This window comes from Dermacentor albipictus, chromosome 3, assembly GCF_038994185.2.
Source record: "Dermacentor albipictus isolate Rhodes 1998 colony chromosome 3, USDA_Dalb.pri_finalv2, whole genome shotgun sequence".
Lineage (NCBI taxonomy): Eukaryota > Metazoa > Arthropoda > Arachnida > Ixodida > Ixodidae > Dermacentor > Dermacentor albipictus.
The window spans coordinates 29,695,007-29,709,466 of NC_091823.1; the positions used below are offsets into that span (position 1 = coordinate 29,695,007).

At 43.0% G+C, this 14,460-nt stretch overlaps 1 protein-coding gene across 1 annotated transcript in view; it reads left to right on the forward strand.

Annotated features, from left to right (window-relative positions):
• The window catches only part of Sulf1 (Extracellular sulfatase Sulf1), a 74,513-nt gene extending 62,123 nt beyond the window's left edge, over positions 1–12,390 (forward strand). Inside the window, exons 15-18 of the mRNA XM_065441714.1 lie at positions 841–958; positions 6,659–6,701; positions 7,846–7,917; positions 9,195–12,390. Coding sequence (XP_065297786.1) covers positions 841–958; positions 6,659–6,701; positions 7,846–7,873 — 189 coding nt within the window. The 3' untranslated portion in view covers positions 7,874–7,917; positions 9,195–12,390. The remainder of the gene's footprint in view (positions 1–840; positions 959–6,658; positions 6,702–7,845; positions 7,918–9,194) is intronic.
• Positions 12,391–14,460: the final 2,070 nt, after the last annotated feature.

Genomic DNA, 14,460 nt, shown 5'->3' on the forward strand with positions numbered 1-14,460 from the left:
CTCAATCATGAGACGAAAATTTACAGAAGAATAAGAATGGGTTGGAGTGCATATGGCAGGCATAACCAAATTCTGGCGGGAAGCTACCACTGTCATTGAACAGAATAGTGTACATTCATTGAATTCTACCAGTGCTAACATATGGGGCAGAAACTTGGAGGTTAACAAAGAAGCTCAAGAAAAAGTTAAGGACCAGGCAAAGAGCGATAGAACAAAAAACTGTTAGGCATAACGTTAAGAGATAGAAAGAGAGCAGTGCGGATTAGAGAGCAAACAGCCATAGTCGATGTTCTACTTGACATTAAGAGAAAAAGCTGGAGCTGGGCAGGCCATGTAATGTGTAGGGCAGTTAACCGGTGGACCATTAGAGTATGGACCATTACAGCATGTGTACTAAGGAGGGCAGAAAAAGGGGTGGGGCGATAATATCAGGAAATTTGCAGTCGCAAGTTCGAATCGGCTAGCGTAAGACAGGGGTAATCAGAGATTGCCGAGAGAGACTTTCGTCCTACAGGAGACAAAACATAGGCTGATGATGACGATGATGAAATAAGTTCATCAGAGAGATTGTGTCCCTTTTTTGAAACGTCTTCGACAAGAGGCATCCCTCGCTCCACCACCGTCTCGTAAATTTCTGTCTTGCTTGAATAAATTCAACTAGTAGTTCCTTCAGAACATAGTTCACGGCAAAAATAAAATGCATATTTGCAGTAGTGAAAGAAGCACTTGCAAGAAAAGGTGCAGACTCCATTTCTTTCCTCTTAGCTTCATTGGTGTATTGTCAAGCTTTGTGCTTCATTTGTTGTTCCCTGTGGCTCACTACAACCCACTTGCTTGCAGTTGCGAAATGCAGTCCACGATTTGTCGACGCAGGAGGTTCAAGAGCTACACAACTCTCTTGAAAGATTAAAAAGGTGCAAAGGCTCTCGAGAGTGTCACTTGAAGTACAGACCAGAGGGTGTGTATCTTTTTTTTTTTATCATCCATTTCAGTCTAAGCTCTACTGCTGCGCACTTGACATTATCTAAGTCGGCGGAAGGGCAGGTGGATGTCGTACTGAAGGGTACATTAGCTGGTCTTACTCCCTGTTGACCTGAGCCTACCAAGTGCCTTCAGGGAAAGGAGTGTAAAGATCTGTTCATAACATCCATTCTGTTCCTGTCCCTTGTTTCCAATCCGTATAATTTATTTTTATCATTCTTATTCTTTAAAGATTGGAGGGGGTTGAGTTAAGAGGGTAAAAATCTGGCGCTATTTTTGCTGTCAGCTAGAGAGAAGAAATTGAGTTGCTTTTAAGAAAGCATTCTAAACTCTGTCTTTCATGTAGTGCCTATGATAGAAAATTGGTAAAAGCAGTGAGCAGTCACCTTTTGCTGAGCGTAACATAGTTCATCAGTAAAAAAAAAATAAAATAAAACGGTGAAACCTCGTTAAACCATAGTTGGCGTTCGGTGCCGTGTTTCTTCATTTCTCCGCTGACAGCAATAATTTTGTCTTCGAAGCTCGGAAAGCATGGCGCATTGCATAATGCTCTTTCCCGAAAGTCTGCTTCGCCTCATTACAGTCGTGTAACGCGGTGAAGCGTAACAAGCGTAGGAAGGGGCAATTGTCGCGGGACACTGTATGTATTCCTTAATTTTACACGTGTGCACCCGCCCTCACCTGTCAAAGTAGGAGCTCCGATATGCCTAATAAGTGCACTGACAGGCATTCAGAGCTTTTTCAGACGTACATGTGTCGATTTTAGCCCTTAAGGGCAGTAAAAGACATGAATTTATTTTTTCGGACTGCCTGATTTTTCGGAAGTTTTCGCGGCCCCTAGGGGGTCCGAAAAATTGGACGTTGACTGTAAATTGACCAATAGTATTCTTCAAATGGTCCGTGGGGCGAACGCGCGGCGATATGAGGACGAGAACAGAAAGGATCAACGCACTGAGGAATGAACGGGGAATTAAGTATGCGACCGCTTCTTTGAAGGAGCCTGCGCTCAAAAAACAAATTGTTGGCTGATGCTGAGATGCAGGTGTCCCTCATCAAAACCAAAATAAACTCTTTAAAGCAGTGAAACACAACACTGAGGCGTCTTGCGCGAGCTGAGAGTTATGTCAGGACAGTTGCATGACACTGAGCATGCTATCAGTTGATAGAAATAGCTCATATTCGAAAATATTTGCTTCTGTATGCATCTCCTTTTTATTTGGACTAGAGACTGTCCAACTCGATTTGAAAATTTTTTCGAAGACATTTTATTTGCTGTGCATTTTAATAACCCTTCCCTTATATTTTTTTGTTGAATAACATAAACACTACTCCTTAGTATTCAAATTGAATTAAGTTGTTTTTTTTGCATTTTTTTTAATATGCTTACTAGGGAGTGACAGCTTCGGGCGATATGGTTTCAGCGCGACTTGACATAAAACATACTTCTGCATCACTCAGGGAATTTTGCAAAAGCACTCAGGGAAAACCTGGAAAACTCAGGGAATTTGGAAATGTCAACTTGGTAGACACCCTGTAGATATCTGTCGCGTGCTCGCACCGATGTCTTCGTGTCACGTTTGATAGCACAAACTATGTCCAATTTTTCTTCTCTGCCGAGCACCCGGCGTCGTTTTTATCTGAGCTTCGGTGTGACGCGAATCCTTGTTTGCATGATGCCACAGTGCTTTCTGGCACGGCGTTGAAGTGATATTGATGTTAATGTGGCTTCACGCGCTAACGCACAGGGCACTTGGAGGCCATTGTTCTGATCTCTGAGGCTTGTTCTGCCTCAGAGATCAGAATGTCCAATGTCCAAACTATGTCCAAACTATGTCCAAAGAATGTCCAAACTATGTCCAATTTTTCTTCTCTGCCGAGCACCCGGCGTCGTTTTTATCCGAGCTTCGGCGTGACGCGAATCCTTGTTTGCATGATGCCACAGTGCTTTCTGGCACGGCGTTGAAGTGATATTGATGTTAATGTGGCTTCACGCGCTAATGCACAGGGCACTTGGAGGCCATTGTTCTGATCTCTGAGGCTTGTTCTGCCGGGGGCCACCCGATGGAGACGATGCACCGCCGGGTTCGTGCTACAAAAATGGAAACGCTACATGTTAACCATTACGTACGCAATAAGCTGGTACGGTTTATGCGGATACAAAACACATTATGTCCAATAGCCGCTGAGTCAGGGATTTGACTTTACTACCTTTAAAACGAAGCTACTGTTTAGGCAGTTACGGTTTAACGAGGTTTTACTGTTATAAGTGCAGCTTCTAAGAGTGTGTTCCTTGCCTGAATTTATGGCATTGTGTATCAGTCTCGTCAACAAAGCCTAATTTGAATGCAGCCTGCTAGCTTAGCAGTGCTCACTCTCACACAAGCTTTCACAGTAAGAGTGACAGGCCATGTGGTGGTGACGTTGTCACCTTTCAAGTTAGGCCATCATGACCCCAGGAACATTGCCAAAATACAGTACAGCTTGTGAGCAGTTTAAAATTGTTATTAAAGAACATTTGTTTTGCTAAGTAGCTGGGGTTGTTGAAATTTGATGTGTGAGAGACAAAATAGAACTAGGAGCTTGTCTAGGACCGCAATATGATTTCTTTCTTTGAATTTGCACTTCTCAATGCGAGCTTACACTCAGAGGGATGAAGTCATATCATATACAGTTAAACCTGGATATAACGAAGTTGACAAAAGCTCGCAATTTTTCGTTACATACAGGTTTTCGTTACATGCAGGTTTCGCGTGAAGGATCGTACGAATGATGCAGAAACGAAACCAAATAGCTCAATATATCCGCGAAGGTGAACTCACCCTTCAAGCATTTATTTTACACCAAAAAACTGCGTAATTTCCGTTTGCTTCTTCGGCACAAGTGACGGCACAACACGCCGCTCCAAAGAAGCTAAATCGTGTAGAGCTCCTTCATCGTCGAGCGAGCCGACGAAACGGCGCATAACGTCCATTGCGTTCATCACCTCCTTTGCAGAAGGCACGTCACACGGATATGCCTCACAGGCACCATCATCACCGCCATCGGGATTTTGCACGCTTTCAGCTACTGCTGCATCAGACATTTCTTCTGTAGCCACGGCGGCGTTGTCGGCAAACAAAAAGTCAGTCAGTTCAACGTCATCGGGTACACCACCGTTAGTGCATAGCTCGTTCCACGCTTCGGCCACATCGGACGGAGTAGAAAGGTCTTCCTCCTCCTCCTCGTCGGCACCAGCCCGTGCGTTTTTGGCTATTCCGGCCTTTAAAAAGCAATTCGCGATAACTTCTGCCCTGACCTCTTGCCAGGAGGCAGCAAGCATCTCGACTGCTTGATAAATGTCGATCTTCATCTCCCGTTCCAGACGGATGTCGAGAAGTATCTTCTCGATTAGTCGGCGCCGGTAACAGCATTTAAAACTGTTAATGACCCCTTTGTCCAGGGGCTGTATTAGAGACGTGCAGTTGGCCGGGAAGTAATGCAGTTCGATGTTCGACAGCTGCAGGCCCTCGACGTGGTGCGCCGAGCAATTGTCCAGCAGTAGGCAAACTTGACGGCCTTGCCGCTTGACGTCCTGGTTAAATTCCTTCAACCACTCAGAAAATATTGGCCGAGTCATCCAAGCTTTGGAATTCGCCACATACTTCACGGGCATACGCTTCGTCCCCTTAAAACACCTGGGACGGGCACTTTTGCCGACAACTAGCGGGACTCGCTTGTCTGTGCCGTCGAGGTTGGCACACAGCAGAATCGTTATGCGGAGCTTGCTCTGCTTTCCACCGCGGCAGTCATCGCCTTTTAACGCTAGCGTGCGGCCCGGAAGCATCTGATAAAATAGAGCCGTCTCGTCGGCATTGTAGACATCAGCCGCCTCGAAGCGACTCAGGATTCCAGGCAGCTCGTCAGCCACCCACGAAGCAGCAGCATCGCTGTCTGCGGAGGCAGATTCGCCGCTGATTACTCTTCCGACGACACCATGCCGGCTCTTAAATCCCTGCAGCCACCCGTTGCTTGCCTTGAAATCATCATGGCCCAAGATACACGCAAAATCCTTTGCCTTCTGTTGCAAGATCGCACCACTTATGGGTACATTTCTGGCTCTCGTGTCCAAAAGCCACGTGAACACTGCCTTGTCCACATCAGTGTATGTGGACAGCTTCAGTCTTTTTTTCTTCGAGCTTGTTCCCGACTCCACTGCGTTTCTGATGCTGTGTTCCGCACTCAAAATCGTTGATAGTGTGCTCGCTGGAATGCTGAAACGGGCGGCAACGTCCTTCTTCTTCTCGCCCGCGGAGACAGCATTTAAAATTGCGAATTTGTCTTCAAAAGACAGAACTTTTCGTTTTCTGGCAGCAGAACTCATCACGACCAACCGACGACGTAGTTAGAAGCGGAGACGCACGACTACACGCCGACAGGCAGGCCTAGCACCTCCAAAACAAGTCGGACAAACCAGTACCAGGGCACAGTTGACACACGCACACGTGCAGAACGCAGGACAACACTCAAAATGGCGAATGCAACGCATCCACAGAGAAAGAAAAAAAAGTGACGCATGTCGTTCGTCATGGAGTGTCGTTCGTCATCGTCCCTCTCCCTTCCCGCGCCCTGGCAATGAAAGAACCGGCTATCAGCGTTGCTTTTGAAGTGAATTCTTACACATAAGTGCGTCTAAGCCGTTGAAACAAATAAAAATCACTAAATAAGAATGCTTGTCCTCAAATCCATACGAAACAAAATAAATCTGAAAGAGAAATCAGCTGCCGATACCAATGCCACCTGGCGTCACGCTAGACAAGCAAAGCCTGAAAAGACTGCTACGTTAGGCACGGAGCGGCACTAGTTGCCGCCATCATCATCATCATCGCTAACTTTGCTCGGTCGCGGCAATCCCTGGCGTTCGCGTAGCTGCTGGCTCCTTACAATATTAATATTCAATAATCTAGAGCATTTCTTCGGCCGAATTTTCCTTAAAAGTGCAAAACGTAATGACTGATCAGCTTTGGGAGTTCGTTACATCAAGGCTAACCGCCGCAACGTGTTCGTTACATCAAGGTCGAAAATACATGGGCTTCAATGGGGGCAGCGTTGGGGAATTCAAAAACTTCGTTAAATCCAGGAATTCGTTACATATAGGTTCGTTACATCCAGGTTTAACTGTAATTTGTATCAGATGCATGGATTCTAAAGATGCTCTAATGAGTTGTAATGATGATTATTGGTCAAATTAGCACACAGTGTGTGTGATGTGATATTTCTGCACATTATTGTGTCATACGTATTTTGTTATTTGTAACAGCTATTTCTTTTTTCATTGCTTTTCATATGTTCTCTGTTTATTGCACCATTGCAGTGATGAAATAATTTGTTGGTTTGCTTTGGTCCTCTCCTGTGCTTGGGTGCTTTGCTACGTTAGTGCCAAAATTCACTTTTGTCTTAGTTGCTATCTGCAGGGGTCTTAACCATAATTATTATGCCAGAAGAGCATCATTGAGGGTAGCGTCATTGACTTATGTCCCTGCGGTTTCTATATTAGTACAGCATTTGCAAGCAGTGAATCAAGGGCCTTTCTTTTTCTTCTTTTTCCCCTGTGTAATACTTTTCCATCTACAACAGCAAATGTTGGGCTTTTGTGGGCTGAGTTGGTGGCTTGTATTTATTATTTCTGCTTAATTTTTAGGACGACGAGATTTTCCTGGATCCGTTCGTACGAAGCATGATAGGTCAGTTTCAGTTTTCTGATTTTCATAGATACACTTTACACCTGTGCACTTGCTAATGCAATGATGCAGGTATACCCATGTATATGCAAAGACTCTAACGTTTGAATGAGGACAACTTGTCTCTGGTGCTAACTGGGGCTAAATATAGCTTTCTGATGCTGAATTGTAGGATGAGGGTACTTGTGCTTTAACTGTTGCACAGTTCCATATTAATAGGTACAAGTTCACCTTCTTAACAATTGGCTTTGGAGATCCTGTGACTCACCTGCATGTGTACCACTACAATCACTTGACAGCATATTTTACTATAGGTAAATCTAGGTTCAAGAGTTTAACTCAAGCATAACTTACTGAGATCACTGCACAGAGTAGATGCAAGAGAAAGGGTGATGCACAGATAGGGAAGCTTTTAACTTCAGTTTGTATAAATTCTTTGTGTAGTCATTATGAGCTGCCTATTTTTGTAGCTCCGCAGATTTATGTACGTGTGGAACCATAGCCTTCGGATTGGAACCTATGACCTTAACTAAACTTTAATTCTTTTTTTTTTCTACGGCAAATAAGTTCTGTGGAATTGCAATAAGTGGAGCTATAGCACAAAGCTGCATAGAAAACCCGGTGCTTTTCTTTGACCTGATCAAGTTTGGTGCCCGGACTAGGACAGTATTTTTTTTTTTTTTTCAGCTGCAAAGCTTTCTCTCTGAAAAACCTGCTTGGGTTTCTTTCGTAGGTTCATGCTATGTTCTGGGTAATGATTATTTTCTCTTGGTTGGTCTTCTGGTATAGTAAAAGAAGCTTCCTTCATCAACAGTGCCATATATAACATCCTATGCAATGGACTAGCTTCCTGGCTGATAGTTATGCGTGTTTATGTGATCGTGGGCTCCACAGTTGTCATGAATGTTAGAGACCTGTCTCGTCAACTGTTTTATCATGACTGTGCTTGAAGTCCCTACACCGATTGGTGGTAGTTAAACATGCGTGTAAATACACCTTATAGATGCATGGTCATCTAAGGCTAAGCTTGTGTGTGTTGTACAAGATTTTCCAGTCAGTAAATTTAGTTTTTGTTTGTCGACTGTTGGTAAAATCTAATAATAATATCTTTGTCATGTTCGCTTTTTTTTTTTCCTTATCATCATAGGCATTGGAAAAGTAGTCGTCCTGAATGATAGAGTGGATGTCTGACTGCTACTTCACACAATATGGAATTCTTGTGAGTAGGCTGTTTCGGACTTGTTCCTGTTTAACAGTGTAGTGCATACAGGGTTTTTTATGTGACTTCAAGCAAATATTTAAGAAAAAAAAAGTGGTGTAGTCAACATCTGATTTTTTAGATCTCCTAGTGAGAACGTCCGAAAAATCGGGCAGTCCAAAAAAAAAAAATGCATGCATGCCTTTTACTGCACCCAAGGGCTCAAATTACCACAGGCATGTCTGAAATAGCTCTGAAGGCCTGCCAGTTACTTGCTAGATGTATCAGGGCTTGTACTGTGAGAGGAGATGGCAGCTGCATGCAAGTATAATTAAGGAATACATTTGTGTCCCGTAACAGTGTCCTAATTCTTTTTTTTTATGCTTCCCCGCCTAATGCCGCTATATTGCGGCGAAGTTGACTTTTGGGAACCGACATCGTGCAGCGCGTGATCCTTGCCATACTTTCTGTGCTTCGAAGCCATTGGCCGGTGCTGACAGTGGCGACTTCGTTCAAAAAAGAAATATGGCGCCGAACAGCTGGAAGCTTGGTAGCAAATGTAGAAACAGCTAGGCCTAATGGTGCTGCAGTGGCTACAGCTTCTAGCAGATCAGCGTGCAAGAGTGATAATTCGATGCTGCAAGATAATCAAAAAGGCAGCGGTGGGGGCTTTGATTATTGCTGTTTCGAACCTGTGGTCATGGCAAAAAGTGTGGAAAATTTGACAGAAAAGTGTTTCAGCATCCAAAATTTCAGACATCCTTTTGCATTAGCTTACATTACATTTACATTACATTATTTACATTACATTTTACGTGGCGGTGCAACGAAGGCATCCGAATTATCATGCATCGCCAAAAAAATCGGGCGTCCAAAAAGTCTGTCGTTGATTGTACATCTTGCTGAATGAGACCAACGGCATATTGTTTGCAGTCATCTTGCGGTTGTTTCTTTTTCTTTACTTTTTTTTTAATTCAATTGGATTGCCACACAGTGTAACCTCAGTGTGAAATTAAGTATAAGCAGCAGGTCACTCAGACTATTTTTCAAAGTGCTTATTAAGTTCAGTCATACAGATTTACAAATACTTGTTTTAGGGTAAAAGTTGTAGAGCAGGCTTAGAAACACTTGGTGGAGTTCTTTTGATGGCCATTTATCTTATTAAAAGCAATCTTTACTCCTTTTTTTTTTCTTGGGCGGGGGAGTGGGGGGAGCATGATGCTTTGAAGATTGTCAAATTGGTGTAAGCCACTAGGAGGAGCTGCTTACATCTGCAAACATATTTTATTTTTCCCCAGCTCTGCGTCTCCTGCCAAGGAAATGCGCACGAAGGACATCTCAAGCCACCCTATAGATGACACGTCAGAAGTTCCTGCAGCCAATCTTTTCTTGCTGCCCTACTTTTTGCATTTGTGTCTTTTGCACAAACTCTGCATTTACTATCTTTCTTTCCCGAACAAACTCTAGTGCACCTCACACATAGCATGCATTATGTGCATGTGTAAGGGTCCCAGTTCTTTTTTTGCGTTCTTAACGTGGTGCAACTGTAATGCAGGGCTGGGCCATCACAGTCCAGTTATTCTGGCCGTGCATAAATCCACACGGTCCCTTGGAACCAAAAGAGTGAACATTTTTGTTTTCAATTGTACATTACTTGCTCACGGATGTGCATCATGCCCCAGGTGCCCATCTAGAACTGGCACTCTCACTGTCGCCACTGCTCGGGCTGTGTTTGGCAGCACACTCATGGATGCAGTCGTCACTCGTGCCATCTGTGTTATCAGATATGTCTGTGAATTCAAAGCTTTTTACAACGATGTATGAAAACACCATAGTCCACATGCTCAGAATCGGGGACAATCTGCAACGATGACTTTGTTAAATTTTTCCAAATTTTGTGCTGCCAAGTTAGGGGTGCAGCTCTTATACAAGTTCGGCCCCTACTCGAGTGTATACAGCACATTTCCGTAACTGCAACAAAAGAAGGTCTGGTTGACCCTAAAGAAGATAAATACTATTCCAAGTTCAAGGAAGAAAAGTTCTGAAGTACTGAAACATGGGTGCATTTTGAATTTCATTCTAAATGAGCTGTCAAACCTGCAAGAAGCATCATCTAGGAACTGCCTAGGTGGCGTCCTGTAAAACCAGTAAGAGCCATCTAGGAGGCACATTTGGTAAACTGGAATAAGCATGCGCTTGGCTTTCTCTCTCTCGAACCGAATTGCAAAATTATTTAGTGGAGGAGTGGGAATTGCTGAATTGATAGTGCTGCCATGTTTTATTGTAGTTCCAAAGGATACTCTGAAGAAACATTTGGACTAGTGCACTCTTGATTTAGAATTGTGGATTTTTCCGGCTGTAATATTTTCACTTAGACTTGGCAAGTTTCTGTGGTGTCAGGGACATTGTTGCTATAATTTCTTGTTTCGTATTTGAACCGCGCAAGTCTCTTCAGTTCACAAAAGTGGTGACCTCCTGCTGTCGTCTTGAGGACAGTATGTGTCTTCTCGCTGATTACCTGTTAGCCTAAAACTTTTGTAAATCACATTTGCTTTTGCTTTGTTATAGTCTCTCCAGCTATTTTAATTATTATATATACTATATGTATTAGTCAAAAGTAGTTCTTATGGCCTAGCTTGGATGTGTGGCCAGCATAAAACTAGATTTTGTTAGGTGCTTTCTTATTTGTTGTGTATAATTTCTGTTGGAGATGTATTTTTGGGCTATTTTTATTAGTACTTTTTCAGTGTCTCACAGCCTTATTGCTGAATCTCACATTGTTTTCTTTCTAGAATTTCTTTTTGATAGACTGCAAACTGTGTTTTATACTTGGTATGGAGCTGTTGCTCCAAAATATGTTTTGCTATCTTCTTATTTTGGATTTAAGCTTTTGATAGATGTATATATACACATATGTACTATGAATACAAATCGGTCATGCTTAGCACTGGAACAATTTTGTTATCTATTTACATTGCAAAACCTTTTATTCTGCGATGCCTATTTATCAATGACATATTTTACTATGTTGTATTGTTGCGTCGTTTGCTATCTGTTGATTTGTGTGCATCATAGATTGCTCATGCAACTGCTTTAACCGTGTGAAAAATGTACATAATTATTTGTTCTTAAGCAATTGTTGAGGGTAGCCGTGTGAAATATTGTGCAAATGATAGTTAGACTTCAGTGCGAGTACCAAGGACGTTTACTTCTTGGAAGTGCTTGTATGAATAGGAAGCCTGTCTGAAACAAATGCGACTGCCATGTTAGTCAGTCTTGTGCTTAATTATGCACAAGTACTTTGTAGCATACTTGCCTTGGCACCAACCACGCAGAGGATCTAGAATACTGTGTAGTGCTTTCTGCAAATGCTTCTTTTTGGTTGTGTAACGTAGTTTCGAGGTTGTGTTGGTTGTATAGAAATAGAACTAGGGAATTATTTGTAATGTGCTTGGCACATTACTTACTTGTCTATTTGCTTTTTTTTGTAGGTTTGTGTTGATTTAGGTTCCCTTAATGTCTTCAATAGTGCATTGTGCTTGGTATATTGTATAATAGTACAGGCATTGCAAAAATTTGTCCTAAATGAACACTAAAGGCAAATATTAAGTTGATGTGGACTATTAAAATACTATTCCAGAAACTTCGCAGCGCTCATTTCATACCAAGAAAAGACTTAGTTTATGAGAAAATTGTTTCAAAAGAGTCGGCATGCCTTTAGCACAATTCAAAATATTCACACTCCCTGCTTTGGGGCAGGGAGTGTTGACGTTGCATATGCCATCACCGCCCTTTAGTGACGTTGGGGAGTAAAACAGCGCCCGACAGACAGCAGTACTGTTTTCTGTGTAACACAGATGTGCGGCCATGGAGAAACTGAGCCAAGATATAGAGTGTGGATTCGCCGGTGCATCTACTCTTGGTCAAGTGGCTTGGACTGTTTGGAAATCCGGTGACATCACTTGAAAGTGGCATTCTCTACTACTTGCACTTTGAGTTTCATGAGCCAGTAAAACCAGCTCAGCAGCATGCAATAATGAAACTACTGAAACACGAAAGCAGGGTGGTGCAGAATGTAGCAAACAAAGCCTTTTGACCACCTGCATCATTGTCAATGTCGAGTTCTTTTTTCTAGAAATCAAATAGAACTGTACACGTAATGTTTTCTTCAATCTTATAACCTTTTACAATGATTTTTTTATTACAAGGGGTGAGTACTAGTAACAGAATTATGAGGAGTGTCTCTATAATCAGGCTAGTACTTGAATGTTCAAGGAGAGTCTCATTGTATCCTGCATTTACCTCAATTTCTCAATTACCAAATCTCTGTTTGGGATAATATTGACGTTCTTGGGCACTAATTTATCACATTAACTTAACGTTTGCCTTTGGTGTCCCTTTAACGATAACTTGTGATGCAACTGTTAGGGGTCACAAGCTGCACTTGTTGCTTTGTGTATTATGGCCTAGATAAAATAACTGTTTCGCTCTTTACCTTGTGGTTATGACTTCTTGTGATAAAAAGCATAATTTTGAGGTTTCCTGCTGGTTTATGATTAGACGCCTTGGCATTGGCTAGCAGACTTTTATGTAAGGTGTTAAAGGTGGTTCATTACGTTTTCTAACCAGTTGAATTGATGGTTGTTCAGTTACCTGTTTCTCCGATCAATTACCTTTTATGTAATTCAAGCACATCATTGAGAAAGCAGGCTATATAGGGTACTCTCACTTCCGTGTGCAGAAACAATGTTGCCACAAAGAAATGTAAACTGTCCATTCTGAAGCAACTGTTTTCTGATAAGATAGCAAATACTTACACTTTTGCATTGAAGCTTCCATGTATATGGCAACAGAAATATTAAATAGGCATTGACCACTATGTTCTTGTCATTGTGCTGGTGCTGTTGATAAAGAAGTGTCAAAGTGCGTGCAGCCTTGAAACACTACGAATGCCAATAATTTGAGGTCAGAGAAGCATATTGATATAAAAGATTAAAGAACATTGCAGAGATTTATTCGACTGTAGAATATTGACGTGAGCATCTATGGGCACCTTCAATCAACACAACTGTTCACCCAGTAGGCAAGGATGCAAGTCACAGCAAGCTTGGTTTGGTGTTAAGATTTTGCCTAAAACATGCTTGTGACCGCCTATTCCAATAGCCATGACATGTGGGTACTTTAGGTCATAAACAAAAAATGCACGCACTTGTGTGCTCATTCACATTTTTTTTTCCTTTTTGCACTTTTGGAAGATGGCAATCATATATTTACAGCTTGTAATTTTTTCAATTCAGAGTGTCCCATAAACCATTGAGTTTCTTAAATAAATTACTGGAATGAACTCTGGTGCCATGATGGCTTGGCTACCTTGAGAATGAAAGGGTAGTACATTGATTTGACTAATCTTTGTGCTTGTGTATTCAGACATTGTGTTCTGTCAATTTTTTAAGCAATCGGCAAACATAGCAAGGCAATAACTGTGTTGTGGGATTCTCACCCGCGCTCTTGGGACGAAGGAACGATAACACAGTAGTGCAAGCAATCGCAAAGGCATTTATTGCACCTTTCATAGACCAATGCCTGCTAGCTGAGTTGTTCTCCACAAAACATGCCGACGGGCGCGCGACAAATCGCGGAAGTCAGACTCGCCGCGACCGGATAGCGAGCGAATATGTTCGCCCCCTGCTGGACACGAACGCCTGGTCGTTCGCGCGTACGGTGGCGCGTTCGAACGATCGTGTTCGTCCATTCCGGTGTAGGCCTCGCGAGATGGCCTCGCAGAAGCATGGATCGGCGCACGCGCGGAACGTCCGCGCTGCTTGCCGAGCTCGAGCCAAAGAGCAAGAGCCTTCACCTTTTTACGCCCAAGTAACCCCGCCGTTAGGTGGCGTTAGCAGAGCAACACTCGCGCCATCTCTTACTACCCTGCAAGCATACCGACCGCAACCGTAAAGGCACGCGGCGAAGCTGGATTATAGGAGACCGGAGCTATGCGAGAGAACAACATTTCAAGGGACGCGTGACAGTCGCGCATCCCCACAGTGTTCACGTGCGTAAGCATGGCAAATTGTTGGGTTTACGTTTCAATATTTGTTGAAAATTATAAATTTAAGTCCCAAGGTTTGAAGATGGAAATACAAAGTTAAGGCGCATCCAATGTTGGCACGTCTATCATTTGAATTATAGGGCAAGAAAGGTTTAATTTCCATGCTGACTTATCTGCCACACTTGCAACTCCCAGGGACGCTAGCGCTTGTTGCAAAGGGGCTTTCAAGTCTCTCGGGTAGCATTTACCCACTGGTCTGACCATGTCAATCGGCAGAGAGAGTCCAGGCAGAGGCGAGGTGACTTGAACAAGCAAAAAACATTTAATTAAATCGCGTAGCTGACTGCTACGTGATGAGCGGTCAGCTCGACAAACTGTCCGTACGAGGAGCAAAGGCTGGCGATGGGGTCTGTCTATAGCTTTCCGAAGATGCTGTTGCTCAGGAGCTGTCCTTGCCTGCGCCCTGGCAACGCCAGCTTTTCATGGTATGCATAATGGATTAAAGTAGGGTAGAG